Source organism: Arachis hypogaea, chromosome 9, assembly GCF_003086295.3.
Source record: "Arachis hypogaea cultivar Tifrunner chromosome 9, arahy.Tifrunner.gnm2.J5K5, whole genome shotgun sequence".
NCBI classification, from domain to species: domain Eukaryota; kingdom Viridiplantae; phylum Streptophyta; class Magnoliopsida; order Fabales; family Fabaceae; genus Arachis; species Arachis hypogaea.
The window spans coordinates 39,263,411-39,281,357 of NC_092044.1; the positions used below are offsets into that span (position 1 = coordinate 39,263,411).

Here is a 17,947-nt window from a genome sequence, read left to right on the forward strand (position 1 = left end):
CTTAAGATCTCTTTCATGAACTTGGCATAAGAGGGTATTTGCTCAAGTGCTTCTGCAAACAGAATCTTTATTTCAAGAGTCCTGAGATAGTCTGCAAAGCGGGCAAATTGCTTATCCTGTTCTGCTTGGTGGAGTTTTTGAGGATAAGGCTTTTTGGCCTTGTATTCCTCAACCTTAGTTGCTGCAGGTTTATTACCTGTAGAAGTGGGTTGGGAAGCCTTTTTAGAAGGGTTGTTATCAGCACTTGTATGTGACTGATCCCCCACTGGCGTTTGAATGCCAGGGGTGGAAGCTGGAGTGGTGTTAGATGCCAACTCCTTATCTGTTACTGGCGTCTGAATGCCAAAACAGTGCTCCCCTTAGGCGTTCAACGCCGGATTCATGCTTGTTTCTGGCGTTGAACGCCAGGAATGAGCATGGTCTGAGCGTTCAGCGCCAGCCTTATTCCTCTCTAGGCTCTGATTGTCCTCAGAGGGATTTTGAGTAGCCATTTGTTCATTTCTTGGCTTTCTGCTGCTTTGAAGTGAGGTATTTAATGTTTTCCCACTTCTTAATTGAACTGCTTGGCATTCTTCTGTTATTTATTTTGACAGTTGCTTTTCTGTTTGCTTTAACTGTACTTCCATATTCCTGTTAACCATTCTTGTTTCCTGTAGTATTTCCTTGAATTCGGCTAGCTGCTGAGTTAGAAAGTCTAATTGCTGATTGAAAATTCATTAGCCTGATCTACAGGACTGAGTTCAGCAGTTACTGTTTTAGCTTCTTCTTTCATGGAAGATTCACTGCTTAGGTACAGATGCTGATTTCTGGCAACTGTATCAATAAGCTCTTGAGCTTCTTCAATTGTTTTTCTCATATGTATAGATCCACCAGCTGAGTGATCTAGAGAAATCTGAGCTTTTTCTGTAAGCCCATAGTAGAAGATGTCTAATTGCACCCACTCTGAAAACATCTCAGAGGGGCATTTTCTTAGCATCTCTCTGTATCTCTCCCAGACATCATAAAGGGATTTATTATCTCCTTGTTTGAAGCCTTGGATGCTTAGCCTTAGCTGTGTCATCCGTTTTGGAGGAAAATAGTTATTCAGGAATTTTTCTGACAGCTGTTTCCATGTCTTTATGCTGTTCTTAGGTTGGTTATTTAACCACCTCTTAGCTTGATCTTTTACAGCAAATGGAAACAGTAGTAATCTGTAGACATCCTGATCTACTTCCTTATCATGCACTATGTCAGCAATTCGTAAAAATTGTGTCAGAAACTCTGTAGGTTCTTCATGTGGAAGACCGGAATACTGGCAGCTTTGCTGCACCATGATAATGAGCTGAGGATTCAACTCAAAGTTACTAACTCCAATGGAGGGTATACAGATACTACTCCCATATGAAGCAGTAGTGGGGTTAGCATATGACCCCAGAGTCCTCCTAGACCGTTCATTTCCACTTAGTTCCATGATGGAGCAAGGGAGATGGTATAGATGTTGATATTGTCTATTTTATTTAATTTATTATATAAAGAAAATTGATTTTCGAAATAATAAAATAAAATAAAATAAAAAATTGAAATAAAAATAAAATAAATAAAGAAAGAAAATTAAAAATTAAAAATTTGAAAACTTTTATGAAGATTTTCGAAAATTTGAGGAGAGAGAAAGTCGTTAGGATATTTTTGAAAAAGATATATATATATATATTTTAAACTTAAAAAGATAAGAATTGAAAAATTTTGAAATTGAAATCTGAATTTTTATATAAAAAAATTCGAAAATCTAATTTAAAATTAGTTAGAAAAGATATTTTTTTTTTGAATTTTGAATTTCATGATGAAAGAGAAAAACACACAAAAGACACAAGACTTAAAATTTTTAGATCTAAGGCTCCTTATTTTTGAAAATTTTGGAGGGAAAACACCAAGGAACACCAAACTTAAAATTTTTAGAAAACCAAGATAAATTTTCGAAAATTAAAGAAAGATCAACAAGAAAACACCAAACTTAAAGTTTGGCACAAGATTAAATCAAGAAAAATTATTTTTGAAGAAAAGATTTTAAAAAGAAGATACGAAATTGCCAAGAACATAAGCCAACGGTCTAACCAACTGAGCTAAAAATGTAACGTATTTTAAAGATGTATTATTTTTATAGATAAGAATAAATTTTTTTTTGAAAACTAATGTTTTGAAAAAGCACAAGAAAAACAAGAAAAGACACAGAACAAGACAAACCAAAGATCAAACAAGAAAAATTGACAAGAACAATTTGAAGATCAAGGAAGAACAAGAACATGCAATTCAAAAAAATTAAAAGACAAGGAAAAACATGCAATTGACACCAAACTTAGAACAATACACTAAACTCACGAAAATTAAAAATTGATAAAGAAAAATAATATATTTTTGAAAAATTTTTGAAAAGGGAATAAAGGACTCAGAATTTAATGACTCTATAACAACAAAAATAAATTATTCCTAATCTAAGCAACAAAATAAACCTTTAGTTGTTCAAACTTGAATAATCCCCGGCAACGGCGCCAAAAACTTGGTGCACGAATTTGCAATCCGTACAACTAACCAGCAAGTGCACTGGGTCGTCCAAGTAATACCTTACGTGAGTAAGGGTCGATCCCACGGAGATTATTGGTCTGAAACAAGCTATGTTTATTTTATTAATCTTAGTCAGGATGCCAATAAGATTATTTGGATTTAATTGTAAGAAGTAAAAGTGTTTGGAATAAGTAATTGTTACTTTATTAATGGAGGATATGTTGGAGTTTTGGAGATGCTTTATCCTCTGAATTTCTGCAAAGTAATATTCAACTCAATTGTTTGTAAAGTTCCATCCATGGCAAGCTGTATGTAGGGTGTCACCATTGTCAGTGGCTACTTCCCATCCTCTCAGTGAAAACGGTCCAGATGCTCTGTCACAGCACGGCTAATCAGCTGTTGGTTCTCGATCATGTTGGAATAGGATCCATTGATCCTTTTGCATTTGTCATCACGCCCAGCAATCGTGAGTTTGAAGCGCGTCACAGCCATTCAATCCTTGAATCCTACTCGGAATACCACAGACAAGGTTTAGACTTTCCGGATCCTCAAGAGTGGCCGCCATCAGTTCTAGCTTATACCACAAAGATTCTAATTAAGGAAGCTAAGAGATGCTCATTCAATCTAATGTAGAACGGAGGTGTTTGTCAGGCACACGTTCATGGATTGAGGAAGGTGATGAGTGTCACGGATCATCACCTCCTTCACAATTAAGCGCGAATGAACATCTTAGATAGGAACACACACACGTTTGAATGGAGAAATAGAAACAATTGCATTAATTCATTGAGACGCTGCAGAGCTCCTCACCCCCAACAATGGAGTTTAGAGACTCATGCCGTCAAAGTGTATAAAATTCAGATCTGAAAATGTCATGAGATACAAATTAAGTCTCTAAAAGTTGTTTAAATAGTAAACTAATAACGTAGGTTTACAGAAAATGAGTAAACTATGATAGATAGTGCAGAAATCCATTTTTGGGGTCCACTTGGTGTGTGGTGGGGCTGAGACTTAAGCTTCTCACGTGCCTGGACACCAAACTGCAACATGTTTCTGGCGTTGAACTCCAACTTGTAACTTGTTTCTGGCGCTGGACACCAGACTGCAACATGAAACTGGCGTTGAACGCCAGTTTACGTCATCTATCTTCGCGCAAAGTATAAACTATTATATATTGCTGGAAAGCCCTGGATGTCTACTTTCCAATCCAATTGAGATCGCGTCAATTGGATTCCTGTAGCTCCAAAAATTCCTTTCCGAGTGCAGGGAGGTCAGGATCCAACAGCATCAGCAGTCCTTTTTCAGCCTAACTCAGATTTTTGCTCAGCTCCCTCAATTTCAGTCAGAAAATACCTGAAATCACAGAAAAACATACAAACTCATAGTAAAGTCCAGAAATATGATTTTTGCCTAAAAACTAATAATATTCTACTAAAAACTAATTAAAACATGCTAAAATCTACATGAAATTACCCCCAAAAAGCGTATAAAATATCCGCTCATCAATCTTCTTACTTGATTCCTAATAGGCTTTGAGCGTGTTTAGTTTTGTCCTTCAGGATGGAGAATCTGGCTAGAAACTTCCTGGCTAAGTCGTCAAAGCTTGAGATGGACCTAGGGGGCTGATTGTCGAACCATTTAATTGCTGTCTTTGTCAAGGTAGTCGGGAAGGCTTTGCAGCGGACTGCATCTGAGGCATCGGTAAGATACATTCTACTTCTAAAATTACTGAGATGATGGCTGGGATCTGATGTGCCATCGTACAGAGTCATGTCGGGGGGTTTGAAATCTTTTGGGATTTTGGCCTTCATGATCTCTTTGGCGAATGAGTCTTGGTCCTTGTGAGAACTATCTTCATGGCTGGATCGAGTAGTTTTAGCTTTGAGATCGGCTTCAAGCTTTAGAAGCTTGTCTTCTAATTCTCGGAGTCGCCTAGCTTCCCTTCGTAGGTCTCACTCAGCTTCCCGTTGATATTCGACCTCTTTTTTGAGTTGCTTTAGGCGATCTTGAAGTGCCTCCATGACTCCTGTGTTTGGTGAATTCTTATCTTTGTTAGGTTGAGAAGCATCGTCTAGTGTGACATCCGCGTTCTTATGTGGCGTTTTGTTTTCCAGATCAAAATTGTGGTCGTTGTCAAGGTTATCCGCCATGATGATGGGATGACTTCCATGTTTCCCAGCAACGGCGCCAATGTTTCGAGGGTTACCTGAAACTGTAGGCTGATCTCAGACGAGATCTTCTGTACTGGTCGGAGCTGTTGTGTCTGACTTGATGATGGTGGTCGGAGCCGCCGTGTCCGGCTTGTTGGACTTGGTGGTGGTGCTGATCCTTTGTCACTGGAGGGTAGGGGTACCTGCAAGGGACTCCGATGCTTAAGTTAGCAAGGGTATTAAGCAAGTTTTTAGTAGAATCAGAGTATGAATTATACCTGAGAGCTCCAGTGTATTTATAATGGTGTGGAGTGACCTTTCTGGAGATAAGATAGTTATCTTATCTTATCTTTGAGTGAAAGTCATCTTATCTTTAGGGGGAACCGCCCTTATCCTTCTAGGCTTGGGCTGCCTTTAGATTTAGGTCATATTCCTCTATTTGGGCCTTCTTGGGCCTCTGTAGCGGTTTTGGCCGAACTCTTTCGAGAAGAGGTCGGGTAGTTCTGATCTGAAGATGTCGGTCAACTCAGCCCGGGTCGGATAGCTCGACCTAGGGTATGAACAATTGCCATCTTCACGAGAGCGTTCCTTTCTCTGTCGCAGCAGTGAGCATCGCCATCACAGCAGTGAGCATCAAAGTTCATCTTCTTCCGATTTTATTCTTCTATTCTATTTCTCCGTGTTCAATGATCTTCTTCCTTAAAAAATTTTTTATTAGTTTCTATATCATTATAAAATTCATAGACTCTGTTTTGGTTAATAGGTTCAATTTTATACCCCCTTTTGGAGAAAAAGGCAGTGATTGATGAAAAAGATAATCAATTCCTAAAGGAATGCATTCTTGCTGTTGATGATGATCGAACATGTCTTATGGTATTGAAGATTTTGCTCCAAAAATGGCATTATTTGGGTTCAGCTTCTTCCGATCTAATTCTTTTTTATGTTATTATTTTTTATATATATAAACATAATATATACTGGTACTAGTTAGATTATTGTTCGATGTAAGTTAATTTAATTTGAATCTATATGTTATTTTGTTGTTTGGTTTTTCATGTAACAAATTTTATCATAAGCTTTTGTTTGATGTGTATCATCTTTTAATTTCAAGTTTGTGCTCATTTGAAGTTTTTATCGATGAAGTAAAGCAAATTCTCATATAAGATAAGAAAGATCTGCTTATTATTCAATTAACTAAATTGGTTTTGGTAGTGAAATTTTTTTCAATTTTTGATTTTTGTAAAAATCCACGGAGATCTGCGGAGACCCCGAACCCCGGCAAATACGGGGTCCCCATTACCCGTCGCAGGGATGGGGCAGGGATGGGGACAAGTTATGGAGGCGGGGGGCGGGGGGCGAGGACCCCATGGGGACCCGTTGCCATCCCTACATTGGACACCAACTTGAACCTCGTCGCTTTATCCGAGCGACCGTTAAAAAAGTCGGCTCATGATTTTTGCGCTTTGTCGAGCATAAATTGGTGCCTTAAGTGAACGGATTATATGCTTATTCCTTCTCCTTTTTAGTTTTTACAAGGTTATCATCCTTGTGTATGATACAACTCGTTTCACCCGAGTTATTTTAATTGGAGGATTGTTTTTACGTTTCGATTTTGTTCAAAACCTTTACAATTCTTTCTTTCCTTTCCAACTCGTTTCTGTACGAGTCGTTTAGTTGAAGGGTTCACTTTCTTGTCCTTTTTGATTTTTTTACAACTCATTTTATATCGAGTTGTTTCAATTTTGCTTTAGTGATTTATTTGATACAAATCACTTTTTAATGATTTGCTTTAATGATTTTGTGATACAAATGATTTGTTGTGATACAAATCATTTTTAAAGCTTTGCTCTCAAGTTAACACGACTTATACTTGATACAAGTTCGTTGAAAATATGGTTGACTAGCACATCTCATTTAAACCGAGTTGTCCTTGTATTATTGTAGATGTTGGAACAAGTTTTCTTTGGATAACTTGTTTTTGTGAAGTTGTTCCATTTTATACGATTAGGTCGTTTATCTTTGGAACTTGTAGAGATGAGATCGTGGGCTTGGATTTTGTATGATTTATTTGTTACTTGTGTGGGTCGAGTTGTTAAATTGTATTTATGCCTCGAGGGGGCATATTTAATTAAGTTATTTTTGCGACTTGTTCTAAACACAACTTTTTCAACCCATTTGGCCCGAGCTGTTTTGAGGTGTTTTTTTTTTCAATTCATGTATGTAACTTCTTTCCACAATTGGTTCCTCATCGCTTTAACCGAGTGACAAATTGTGTGTTTTAATTGTAGAGAATCAATTTCCATAAGAAATTGTAGTATCTTCTTATGTTGGAGACGTTTTGCCACCTGAGCAATTCGTCACCCTTAAGATTGGACACTTTGTAGTAGCCCTTTCCTAAGACTTCAATAATTTTGTAGGGTCCTATCTAGTTTGCTGTCAACTTTCCTTCGCCCAACCTTAGTAGCCCGATATTATTTCTTATCAGGATGAGGTCTTTTGTGGCGAGTCTTGTCGTACCTTGTAGCCATCCTTTGTCTCAAAACCTCTTTTCTTATCCGAGTTTGCTCTCAGATTTCTAGAAGGAGGTTGAGCTCTTCTTTTTTAGCTTGAATGTTACCAACTTCATTGCAGAATTTTTCAAAGCATCTTCTCTTATCTGAGTTTGCTCTCAAATTTCTGAAAAGGAGGTCGAGTTCTTCTTTTGTGCTCTGACTTTTTTGCAGAATGTTGCCCTTGGTTTTTCGTTATTTATGCTGGTGGAAATCATGGCTTCTGTGCCATATGTATGTTGAAAGGGATATTCTTCTGTGGTAGTATCTGTGTGAGCTCTGAAAAGTCGGTCAATAGAAGTCAGCTCGTAATACCTTTTTGCAAGTGACCTACCCCCAGATGAATTCCACAGATTTCACTGTGGGTTTCATCTAGAACCTCTTGTATTCGAAGTTAGGATGCACTTTGATAAAGCTGTTGAGATCCCTCTTTTATAGAGAATATTACAAACTATGGTGTAGTGTTGAGCTTCTTTCATTAATCTCCTTGTCTCCCTTTACTCTTGAGGAAGGATGTTGAATTTGATATATTCAATGCTTGGAGTTATCCATCCCTAGATTGTGAGGATGTCCGTCTTGTTGACTTCTTTTGATACTGAAGGTGACTGTAGTGTTTCTTGAATCAGGATTTTATTATTGTCTCCGGCTTTGTACTTGCTATCTTGGTAAGGACATCAACTTGACCATTCTGCTCTTGGGTTATATGCCTGGCTTCTGTTTTATGAAACTTGGCTAGTTTTTTTCAAATACCCCTTCATAGTAGTATCTTTAACTTGGTAATCACCATTGATTTGTAAGGTTATTACTTGTGAGTCGCTTAAAAATGGAGTAAAATAACAATTAAGTTCCTAAGGAATTCAATTTCAGTCTAATTAGTCTATGAAAAAAAATACCAATTAATTTCTTCATGATAATAAACAGTGGACATATTATGTCTTCATTTATGTATAGTGTGAAACGAAATGAAATTGCCTATGTTTTCCGTTATCTAGAGTGACGTATCTTTTTGCTGCCACATGAGCATGGGAATGATTTTATTTTGTAGAGTGAAACATTTGTCATTTTTTGAGTTTTTATATAATCCTTATATTTGCTCTCTATACACTACAAATCTTTACAAAGCAAGTAAAATTTCACCCCAAAATTTATTTTTTTGATGATATTTTCATAAAGGTTTAATTACTCTGTTGGTCCCTATAGTTTTGCAAAATTTTCAATTAGGTCCCTACACTTTTTTTCCTTTTAATTAGGTCCCTGCACATATTTTTTTTTTCAATTAGGTCCCTATTGACGGTAAACGTTAGAAAAAACATTAAGAATGAGTGATTTGACCATTATGACCCTCACTTACCCCTTACAAATGAGCGATACTCAGTAGGGTTCTGAGTTCTAACTCTCTTCTCTTCGCCTCTTCCTCAAACTTCTCCTCTTCCATTTGCAACCCTTACTCTTACTATGTCAATACTCATGGATCAGAGTCAGTTATCTTCAGGAGTCTGTAGTTTCAGAACCCTCGTCAAGAAGAGACATGTTTGTTTTTGTGGTGAGGCAGTTGCTGTGATGTCTTTTTCGGCAGTAGCAAGCCATGGAAGAAGGTATGTTGGTTGTAGGAGAATGCCAAAATACAAGTTCTTCAAGTGGATTGATGATGAAGAAGCAAAAGGAAAGGAGGGCTCGGTGCTTTTGTGGAGAGACTCTGATTCTTCGTAGTTCAAGTACATCAAAAAATCCAAACAGACGATTCATTTCTTGCCCTAATAGGAGATGCAAGTTTTTTGAGTGGGTCGATGGGAAAGAAAAAAAGTTATCTGGAGAAGATGGAGTAAACAGTTTACAGTAAGTACTTGGAAGGGTTAGAGAATTGGAGGCACAAGAAAGGAAGATAGACAGATTAAGTGTGGATCTAGAAAGATTAATTGCAGAGGTTGGAGAAGTAGATGCCTGTGTAGAAAGGTTATGTGCTGAGCTGAGTTCAGTGGAAGAGCAATTTGCTAAGATGGAAGATAGTATGAAAAATCAATACAAGATGCTAATTATGTTGGTTTTGATATTAGGTGTTTTGATTGTTGCAGTGTTATATGTAAAGATGTAGAAAGCATGGCTGTTATGGTAATGTAATTGTCTATATAAGACAATAGTGTACTGTTTATGTTGAGTGCAATGAAGTTATATGAATTGTTGTTTAATTTCTCTAAATGAAAGTTGTTCCTTTGCCATGTAATATGCATACAAGTATGATACTGTGAAAAAAGTAGGTAAAACAAAAGATACATTGAATTATAATAGATACCATTATTTTTTACATTATATAATGTAAGACACCTAGATAGCCACAAAATAAATGTGACACTCACTCATAACAGTTTTTCATTCACATAACAAAAGTGGTCCACAACACATAATAACAGTAGTCCAAACCATAAAGAAAGCAAAGTCATGGTTGAACACAAATCCTACATAACACAATAGATATCAAAAAGAAACCCTAAACTCTCTTCAGCCTCAATTAAGTGTGAGGTCAACATGTTCAGGCGGCTGATTTGTTGGCTTCCTAACTCCAATCTTGAGTTTTCCACTTCTTCTCACACTAAAAATTTTGGTCTTGGGCAAAGGTTGAGATGTTGGTGCAGTGGGCAGTGATGCAGGTGTAGGCAAGGTGGTGGGCAGTGATGCTGGTATGGATAAGGTGGTGGGCAGTAAAGGTGGTCCAGGGGTTTGTGGAGGCTGTGATGGTGGTACAGGGGTGTGTGGAGGCTGTGATGATAGTGCAGGGGTGTTTGTAGGCTGTGAGGGTGGTACAGGAGTGTGTTGGTGGTGCAGGGGTGTTTGTAGGCTGTGAGGGTGGTACATGGGTGTGTGGAGGCTGTGATGATGGTGCAGGGGTGTGTGGTAGCTGGGATGGGGGTGCAGGGGTGTTTGGAGTCATGGGTGTAGCCCTCCCTCTACCCCTTCCTCTCGTCATCCCCACTGCTGCTCTTTCTCTGCCTCTCCCTTTAACTATCTTGGATCTAGCAGTAGGAGCAGCTGCAGATCCATTTGCTTCGACAGCAACAGCAAGTTCATTAGCAGCAGAATCAACTCCTCCAGTTCCAGTTGCAGCATCAGATCCTTGTGTGTCTTCAGGAGCTACAAAATGAAATAGCAGTTAATAATAGTTCCTCAACATATGAAAAAATAACTTGGCAACCAATACCTGTCACTATAGGATTTGGACATAGTCTCCTATTGTGTCCGTATTGGCCATAATTACTGCAGGTAACAGAAGTTTCAGTTCTTCTATATTTTGTTTGTGTTCTGTTCTCATCGGGTTTCCTTATCCTAACCATCATTGGCCTTCCTGGTTTAACTCTGAAAATTGGAGGGATGATGGTATCGCATTGTATCTTTGGCCACATATTTTCTCCATTGATTGGTGATATTGACTGCCCATATGTAGCTTGGTATGCTACCTTGCTGTAATAGTTACTACAATAATCTTCCGGGCTGTCACCCTTCTCAAAGATAGCACAGCAAGCATGGGGACAGGGCATACCACACAAACCCCAGAACCTACAACTACACCTTCCAGCCATCAAATCTACCACAAACCTTTCCATGATCATCTTGTTCTTATGGTGGACTTCAAACTTCAGGTCTCTTCCCATTTAGCTTGCCACTACATAGCTCTAACCGTGATGATATCTAGCCGTTTCTTGGGTTTTGGCAAAACAGAACCCTCATACCTCTCTTCCTTCTTCTTTTTCTCTGCAAACCTTGTCATCAAGTAGCACCTAATCCATTCAAACATAGTCAGAATTGGCTTGTGTCTTGCCTCTAGGATTCTTCCATTGAATGCCTCCGAGATGTTGTTCATCAGCATGTCACTCTTGGTCAGAAATGTGAAGTGACTCTTTGTCCACAATTTTGGATCCAAAGCAAACAACTTGTCATAACAGTCTCTGTTGATCTCCTTTAGTTGATTCATCCTTCTTTCCCACTCTTCCACATAGGTAGCTTTGGCAATAGACAGAATGAGGTCCCTTAGTACAGTACCACCCCCATATGCTTTTTTACAGTTGGCATATAAATGCCTCAAACAAAACCTATACTCCAATGTTGGCAATGCCTCTTGAAAGATTTGCATCAGCCCCTGATTTATTGTTTCAGTGCAGAAGACAATATACCCATGTAACAGATTAATATAGCATCTAAACATAACAGATTAATGTTCACTAACATATCAGATTTATATTTACAAACTTATCAATTGCATATATGATCATTTACATATCAGATTAATATTCACAAGCCTCCAGTTGCATATATCATCATATACATAGCAGACTTATATTCACAAACTTATCAGTTGCATATATCATCATCATATATATATAGCATATTTATATTCAAATCAAATTAGTTGCAAAAAAATTAGGTGATACCTTTTGTTGGTCACTCATAAAAACCCACTTTCTTGATTCTCCAATGTCATTTAACAGCATCTCCAAGAACCACCCCCAACTGTCCTTAGTCTCTGCCTCTACTGCAGCTACGGCAATGAGAAAGTAATTGTCATTTGGATCTTTGCCAACAGCAACTAGCAGCTGCTGTCCATGGTCGCCCTTCAAGTGACATCCATCCACGCCAATAATAGGTCTATACCCCGCCAAGAAGCCTTTCTTGACTGCATCAAGGCACATGTACATTCTCATAAATCGGGGCTAGTGCGTAATAGAAGGCCTATCAACCAATATGCTCAGACTAGATCCTAGATTTGCCCTACGTATCTCTGCACAGTAATCCCTTAGTTTACCATACTGTTGGATTGCCCGCCCATGTACATCTTCACTTGCCTTCCTCCTTGCCCAGTAAGCCTTACCAACACTGACATTGGCCATGTATTTGTCTTGGATAGTCTGAATAAATGTCACAAGCTTCATCTCCTCCCCTCTACTGATGTTGTTTGCAATCTTCTTTGAGATCCAACTACTTGATGCAAGTCTTCCGCTATAGTTCCTTCCACATGTATGCTTTCCATTCAAAGTCTTGATCTGGAAATAGTCAGAACCCCCGACCTTGCTCGCAAAACAAACCCACTTGCACTTTCCCTTTCTTCCTTTGCAAACAACTATACACCTCACCTTATCATTTTTTCGAAACCTAATGTCCCTACCATTCAATAGGGCATGCTCCTTAACAGCCTCTTTGAATTGACTAAGTGATTTAAATTCCAGCCCCGCCTGAAATTCATACTCTCTGTTCATCTCTGCCTCATTGTATTTAGGAAACCTCCTCTTTTTTATCATATCATCAGAGTCCCCCTCATAACTGTCTATGTCATCAGTCTCATATCCATCAATATGCCCCCAACTTGCTCATCACCATCCCTTAAACCTTCATCACCTTCAGTTGTTCCAGCTACTGCAGTTTCCTCATTATTTAGTGGGCCAGTAAATCCCCCAAATGCATTTGATGGTGGATCATTATCCTCCACCTCAAACCCAAAGTGATCCTCATGGTCACCATCATCAGCACTGTCATCAAATACCTCTTCTTCAGTAGAAGACTCTGACTCAGCATCCACTTCAACCTCTAGCAACCCATCATCATCAGCACTGTCTTCACCTTTCTCTGGCACATAATCAGCATCAGTTGAAGTGATTTCAATCTTGTTACTTTCTCTGGCTCCATCGACAACATATACCACGCAATGTTTGCAGGAACTTGACACCAGTGACCTAGCCATTCTCATCGCATCCCCATCGGACTTCAACTCTCTAAGACCTGACTTCAAATCCATCCCAGGTTCCTTGTACCAGACCCTAACGAAACCCTTATACCCTAGTTGCTTTAGCTGACTGATAATCTCTTGCAATGACCATTCATCAACCTCAAAATGTAAATCATCCACAACCATTCCTCCTAAATACTCTAATCATTGTCCACTGTCAACAAATTTGCCACCATGGTGGATTTCGATACTGAAATCCGAATCACCCATAACTGCTTACCAAAAATAAAAAATAATGCCATAAATCCCCCTTAAAACAGTTTCGGAAACAAAAAGGAAGCTCTAATAAACAATATGACAAATTTTTCCAGGAGAAAAAAACAAAAACCCTTCAACGACTGAAAGGTTGAGCGTTGTCTTACCTAGAAGTAGAAGCAACGCTTACGACGACGGCAGTGATGCCAAAGACGTGTTACCCTCCAGCAATATTCCAGTGGAGTTGATCTCGGCAGCAGAGCGAGTTGGCTAGCAATGAATGTGAACGAGTTTCTTCTCTAAGTTTGGGAGAAGAGAAGAGAACGAACAGTTTCTAAGTGTGGGAGGGTAAAATGGTATTTCAGAAAAATATGAGTAAAAGAGAATTGGCGATTTCACATAAAGTTACAGAATCTTTAACTTAGGAACAGAATATTCCGTTAAATCTAACTGTTTGGTCACAGCAGGGACCTAATTGAAAAAAAATAGGTGCAGGGACCCAATTAAAAGGAAAAAAACTATAAGGACCTAATTGAAAATTTCGCGAAACTATAAGGACTAACAGAGTAATTAAACCTTTCATAAATAAATTACATATTTGTAGTTAATGATACGCACAAGTACCATCATCAAATTTTATATGATGAATTGATAGAACAATATATTTATCTTTTGCTATTATAAAACACTTAATTGATTTTTTTTTTTTCAGGGACTAATTATACTAGAATCGCAATCATTGTAAACCTAATTATGTCACTTTACTCTTACAAGTATCTCTAATGTACGGCACTATCAGAACACGCAATGATATACAATAAGATCATGATTTTGGATCTAATGGTTTTCTTGTAAATTAAATTTTGAAAGTGGATGTCTGGAATTATGGAATTTGCACTTATGAAGGTGCAAAAGCTGATATAGCAAAGTTAATAGTTATCACTTGGGTCCAAAACATGGCATTGATGCAAAAATCATTTCAAATCTCCCATTATCAACGTTTAAGCGGGGGTCAACAAGGATCTCAAATTTTAGAGGACTGTTATTTCCTTGACGCAACAACAGTTTAAGAATGATTAACCAGACGTCATAAATGTTGAATATTTTAACAGGAAGATGCTTTTCCTCCAATGGCAACCTTTCACTCGCATCAGACACATTAGTGGTCGAGTGTCCTTCCCCAGAAATTCTCATGTTACCAGCAAGTCTTGCAGCAGCATCCTTGAATTTATTCTGAGGACCAGCAACATTTTTGAGCATTTGTTCTCTATAACTCAGATACACCTTTTCAGCCTTGATGTTCCCAAACAAGATCTCTGCAGCTTTGTTCCTAACAAGAACTGGCATGTAATCTGATTCATCCCACACATATAGCTGCCAAAAATTGCATCAATAAGCAAACATTAGAGATGTGTAAAGATTTTTTAATTCCGTTTTAAAAATCCCATGCATGACAACATTTGTTTTTATCTTTTTTTTTTTATATGGTAATTATAAAACAAAATGGAAGCAAAAACAGATTCACAGATACTAAGAAACTATAGGCACCTCAAATAAGCATAAAACTTTATCAATTTGGCTGGTATTATTTTTTAACAGTTAGCTGAAATGTATAGGATTTATTATGGACTTGTCATAACTTTCTAGCTTCATGTGAAACTAAATTCACCAAGTCAAGTCAATTAATGCTCAAAATCAAATATTAGTCCTTTCAAGTATGATGTAATGAATATGAATATAAGCTTACCATGAAAGGTCTATATATCAAGGCCACTGTATGAAGGCAGCTTGAACTTTTTGAACAGATTAGTGAAGTAGCATTTTTCTCAAATCTGAAAGAAAGGAAGAATTAGTACTAATCATATTGGCTTGCACAACAAGAAAAGCTTTGACAATCATCTAAACTCGTACTCGGAATTTAAGGGTAAACCACATAGCCGGCAGCCAATGCATAAGAGATCATCTACTAAGCTTTTATCCTTAGTTTTGCAAAGTCTCTCGCTAATGAAAATATTATCTTTCTTGGTATTACCAAGACTCCTTGGTGTCACTAGTGGAATAATTTCAGCAGTAGATGCACAGACTCTTACTTTGCAGCATGTTTTCAGCTGAGAGACTTCCATAAGTGAAGAGCAATTCTGAGGCAGTTTCTCCTGAAGCACTTCCCAATTTTTAAACAGATATAATTGCTGCATATATCACATTCAGTAGTTCGTCAGTATATCTAAGCAGTGCTGCATTGGATGAAGCATGTTAATCAAAGTAACATTCCCAAGAGAAATAAGTCAACTTTTAGAAGGAAAAGTTGTTTTGCCCAAAATTTAAACCTAAAGGTTGAAATGTATAAACTTCTGTCAAAAATAAAATAAAATAAAAATATCAATAAACATGATCATTTACACATTACGTGTTAGAAACAAGGGGCGAGAAAATAAGATAGGTCACTACATTTCAAGCATAAAGCTTAAGGTTTCTTGCCTATAGTCACTTATAAAGTCCTCATCTGTTCTTTTATGCACATATTCACTATTTCACTTAGAACTCGTATCTGAATTCCCAATATTGTGTTTGTAGGACAATGAAATCACTATAAAATCAGAGGATACACTATTAATGACATCATACAAATGGATATTCACTTCCAATGCACTGACTTAGGACAACAAAACACGACAAAGGGTATATCACATGTCAAACAACATTACATGACATGAGGAGATGGTAAATTGATAATAGGCAGCCAAGAGAAGTACTCATATTTGGAGCATGTATTTTGTCCTACCTAATTTGTTTTCATTTTCCAAAGTACAAATTTCTATGCAAATTTGAATCAATCTTCTTACAGCACAAGTTGTAACTTCTTCCAAACTATAAAATATAAAGTGATAAATGCACTAGATGATTCCCTGAGCCCAATAGTGCACTCATTGGATGTCCTTCCACTCTTTTTCTTTCTCTCCCCCCACCCCCTTCCTTTGTCTTAGGTGATTTTCCACTTGACATTACTCCTTACTAAAAGCAATGAAGCAATGGATCTCTGTTGTGCTGATCCTAAATAATCATTCATCCACTGATTTTAGGAAATCACAAAATAAACATGGAACTAATGCAGATATATAATCATGAAATGAAAAAGGAAATGCTCCTAAAAAAAGCTTCAACAACCAAAAGAGCTCCAATAAACATGCAGCCTGCTGAATCAACAAACAGTAATTTCAAACCTTTGAGGGCGACGCAAGTACTTGATCGGACCACAGCTTGATGTTACAGATAGTCGATCGATACTGCTGCACCCACATAACGACACTCCTGAGCTTATCTTTTGCTGTTGCCCCAACACGGCAACCTGTCATCAACTCTTCTACACCTGCACGAACCAAAATTGCAAAATCTGAAAACTTGTTGAGCAAGAAATGGATCCGCCAGATAATTTTTGTACTAGGAGTCTAAACATCAATTCGAAAATTATTTATTGGTTGCACAAATTACGCAGGCAAATTCCAAGTTAACAAACTAAGCAAGTTTAGGAACTTGAAAGGAAAAGAACAAACCCTTGGAAATAAGTGATTCATAAGGGTGAACCAAGCACAGCAGCGAAGACCACTGAACGGTTCTGGCCTCAACAACATCGCCATATTTTACAATCTTCATATCTGCAAGCTCAAAATGCATCATAAATAGCTATATCACATTGGTGAAATTAATTCAAGTTCAGTCAAATAAGAACCGTAATTTGGAATTTCGAAACCCTAAATACTTAATGGAATGATCATACATACTCTGTAGCAAAACAAGATCTCCAGCGGCGATCTTGGAAGCCATTTGGTTCTGCCAGAGAGCGACTCCGAAATACGGCATCGTATCGTCGCCGACTTGAATGTCGGTTCGTATAAGGTCGCCGGATTTGGAGGATTTGTAGTGTACGGGGAAGGAGCGGTGAACGAAAACAAGAAGCTGAACGAAATCGGCGATGTGAGAAGAGGCTTCGCGGAGGTCTATGAGAGGACCGTACCATCCAAAGGGTGATGCCATTGTTGAATAATTCCCTAATCTTCCCGCGCTTCTTTCCCCCTTCCCAATTTTTATATTTTGCCTCTCTTCCACCTTTTCTTCAAAACAATAAACTTTATACTTTCATTAGTCACCAAAAAAAAAAACTTTATACTTTTCATTAGGGAATAAACATAAAATAGAATGGGTTATGTTATGTGTATCCTAAATTCAGTATAAAATATATATTTGAATATAAATATATATTAAAAATAAATTAAATACTTTATATATAAATATATTGGTAATTAATTTTAATGACTAATTTAAATGTGTAAATAATATTTTTAAATAAAAATTTGTTAGGAATTAGTTTTATGTGAATTATTTGAAAAAATATATTTTTTTAATTAATAAAATTTACATAAAAAGTATAAAAGTTTAAGTTGTTAACATATTTACTATATATTATTAAAAAATTTATCATTTTTGTTAACAGTGACCTTAATTTATTTTAACAAATATATTTTAGCTAAATTCTTTGTAAAAACAAGCTAAAAATTTTTCGTATGAATTAACTGGAATGAAATCACCCATTTTTCCGTGTTTCTCTAAAATATGGGGACGAATTTAAATAAATAAATATTAAAACAAATTTAACTTTTTTTATTTACAGAAAATAAATTTGAGAGAATAAATTATATTTTATTTTATTTTATTTTTCAAATAGAAAAGTTGCCATAACAAAATATAAT

General features: G+C 37.2%; 2 protein-coding genes across 2 annotated transcripts; both read right to left on the bottom strand.

The window, feature by feature from the left end:
- Positions 1–10,892: 10,892 nt before the first annotated feature.
- LOC140175111 (uncharacterized) lies at positions 10,893–11,922 on the bottom strand. The gene is made up of 2 exons (XM_072202037.1): positions 11,687–11,922; positions 10,893–11,424 (listed from the first exon to the last, which is right to left on the bottom strand). Exons 1-2 carry the CDS (start codon positions 11,920–11,922, stop codon positions 10,893–10,895), a joined length of 768 nt encoding a protein of 255 aa, XP_072058138.1.
- A 2,163-nt stretch (positions 11,923–14,085) lies between these two features.
- On the bottom strand, positions 14,086–17,350 carry LOC112710885 (uncharacterized). Its single transcript, XM_025763332.2, has 6 exons — positions 16,982–17,350; positions 16,754–16,855; positions 16,424–16,569; positions 15,114–15,391; positions 14,950–15,034; positions 14,086–14,576 (listed from the first exon to the last, which is right to left on the bottom strand). The coding sequence occupies exons 1-6, from the start codon at positions 17,232–17,234 to the stop codon at positions 14,142–14,144; spliced, it is 1,299 nt and encodes a 432-aa protein (XP_025619117.1). The 5' UTR covers positions 17,235–17,350; the 3' UTR covers positions 14,086–14,141.
- Between the last annotated feature and the right edge of the window lie 597 nt (positions 17,351–17,947).

Bases quoted from the DNA above. Each gene is read 5' to 3' on its own strand.
- LOC140175111 (XM_072202037.1), bottom strand. From the start codon at position 11,922: ATGTACATGTGCCTTGATGCAGTCAAGAAAGGCTTCTTGGCGGGGTAT. The intron at 11,425-11,686 runs GTGGGTTTTTAT...TGTTATGTTTAG, and splicing joins GACATTGGAGAATCAAGAAA to ATGCTATATTAATCTGTTAC.
- LOC112710885 (XM_025763332.2), bottom strand. From the start codon at position 17,234: ATGGCATCACCCTTTGGATGGTACGGTCCTCTCATAGACCTCCGCGAA. The intron at 16,856-16,981 runs GTATGTATGATC...TTGAGCTTGCAG, and splicing joins AGATCTTGTTTTGCTACAGA to ATATGAAGATTGTAAAATAT. The intron at 15,392-16,423 runs GTTTGAAATTAC...TGATATATGCAG, and splicing joins TACTTGCGTCGCCCTCAAAG to CAATTATATCTGTTTAAAAA.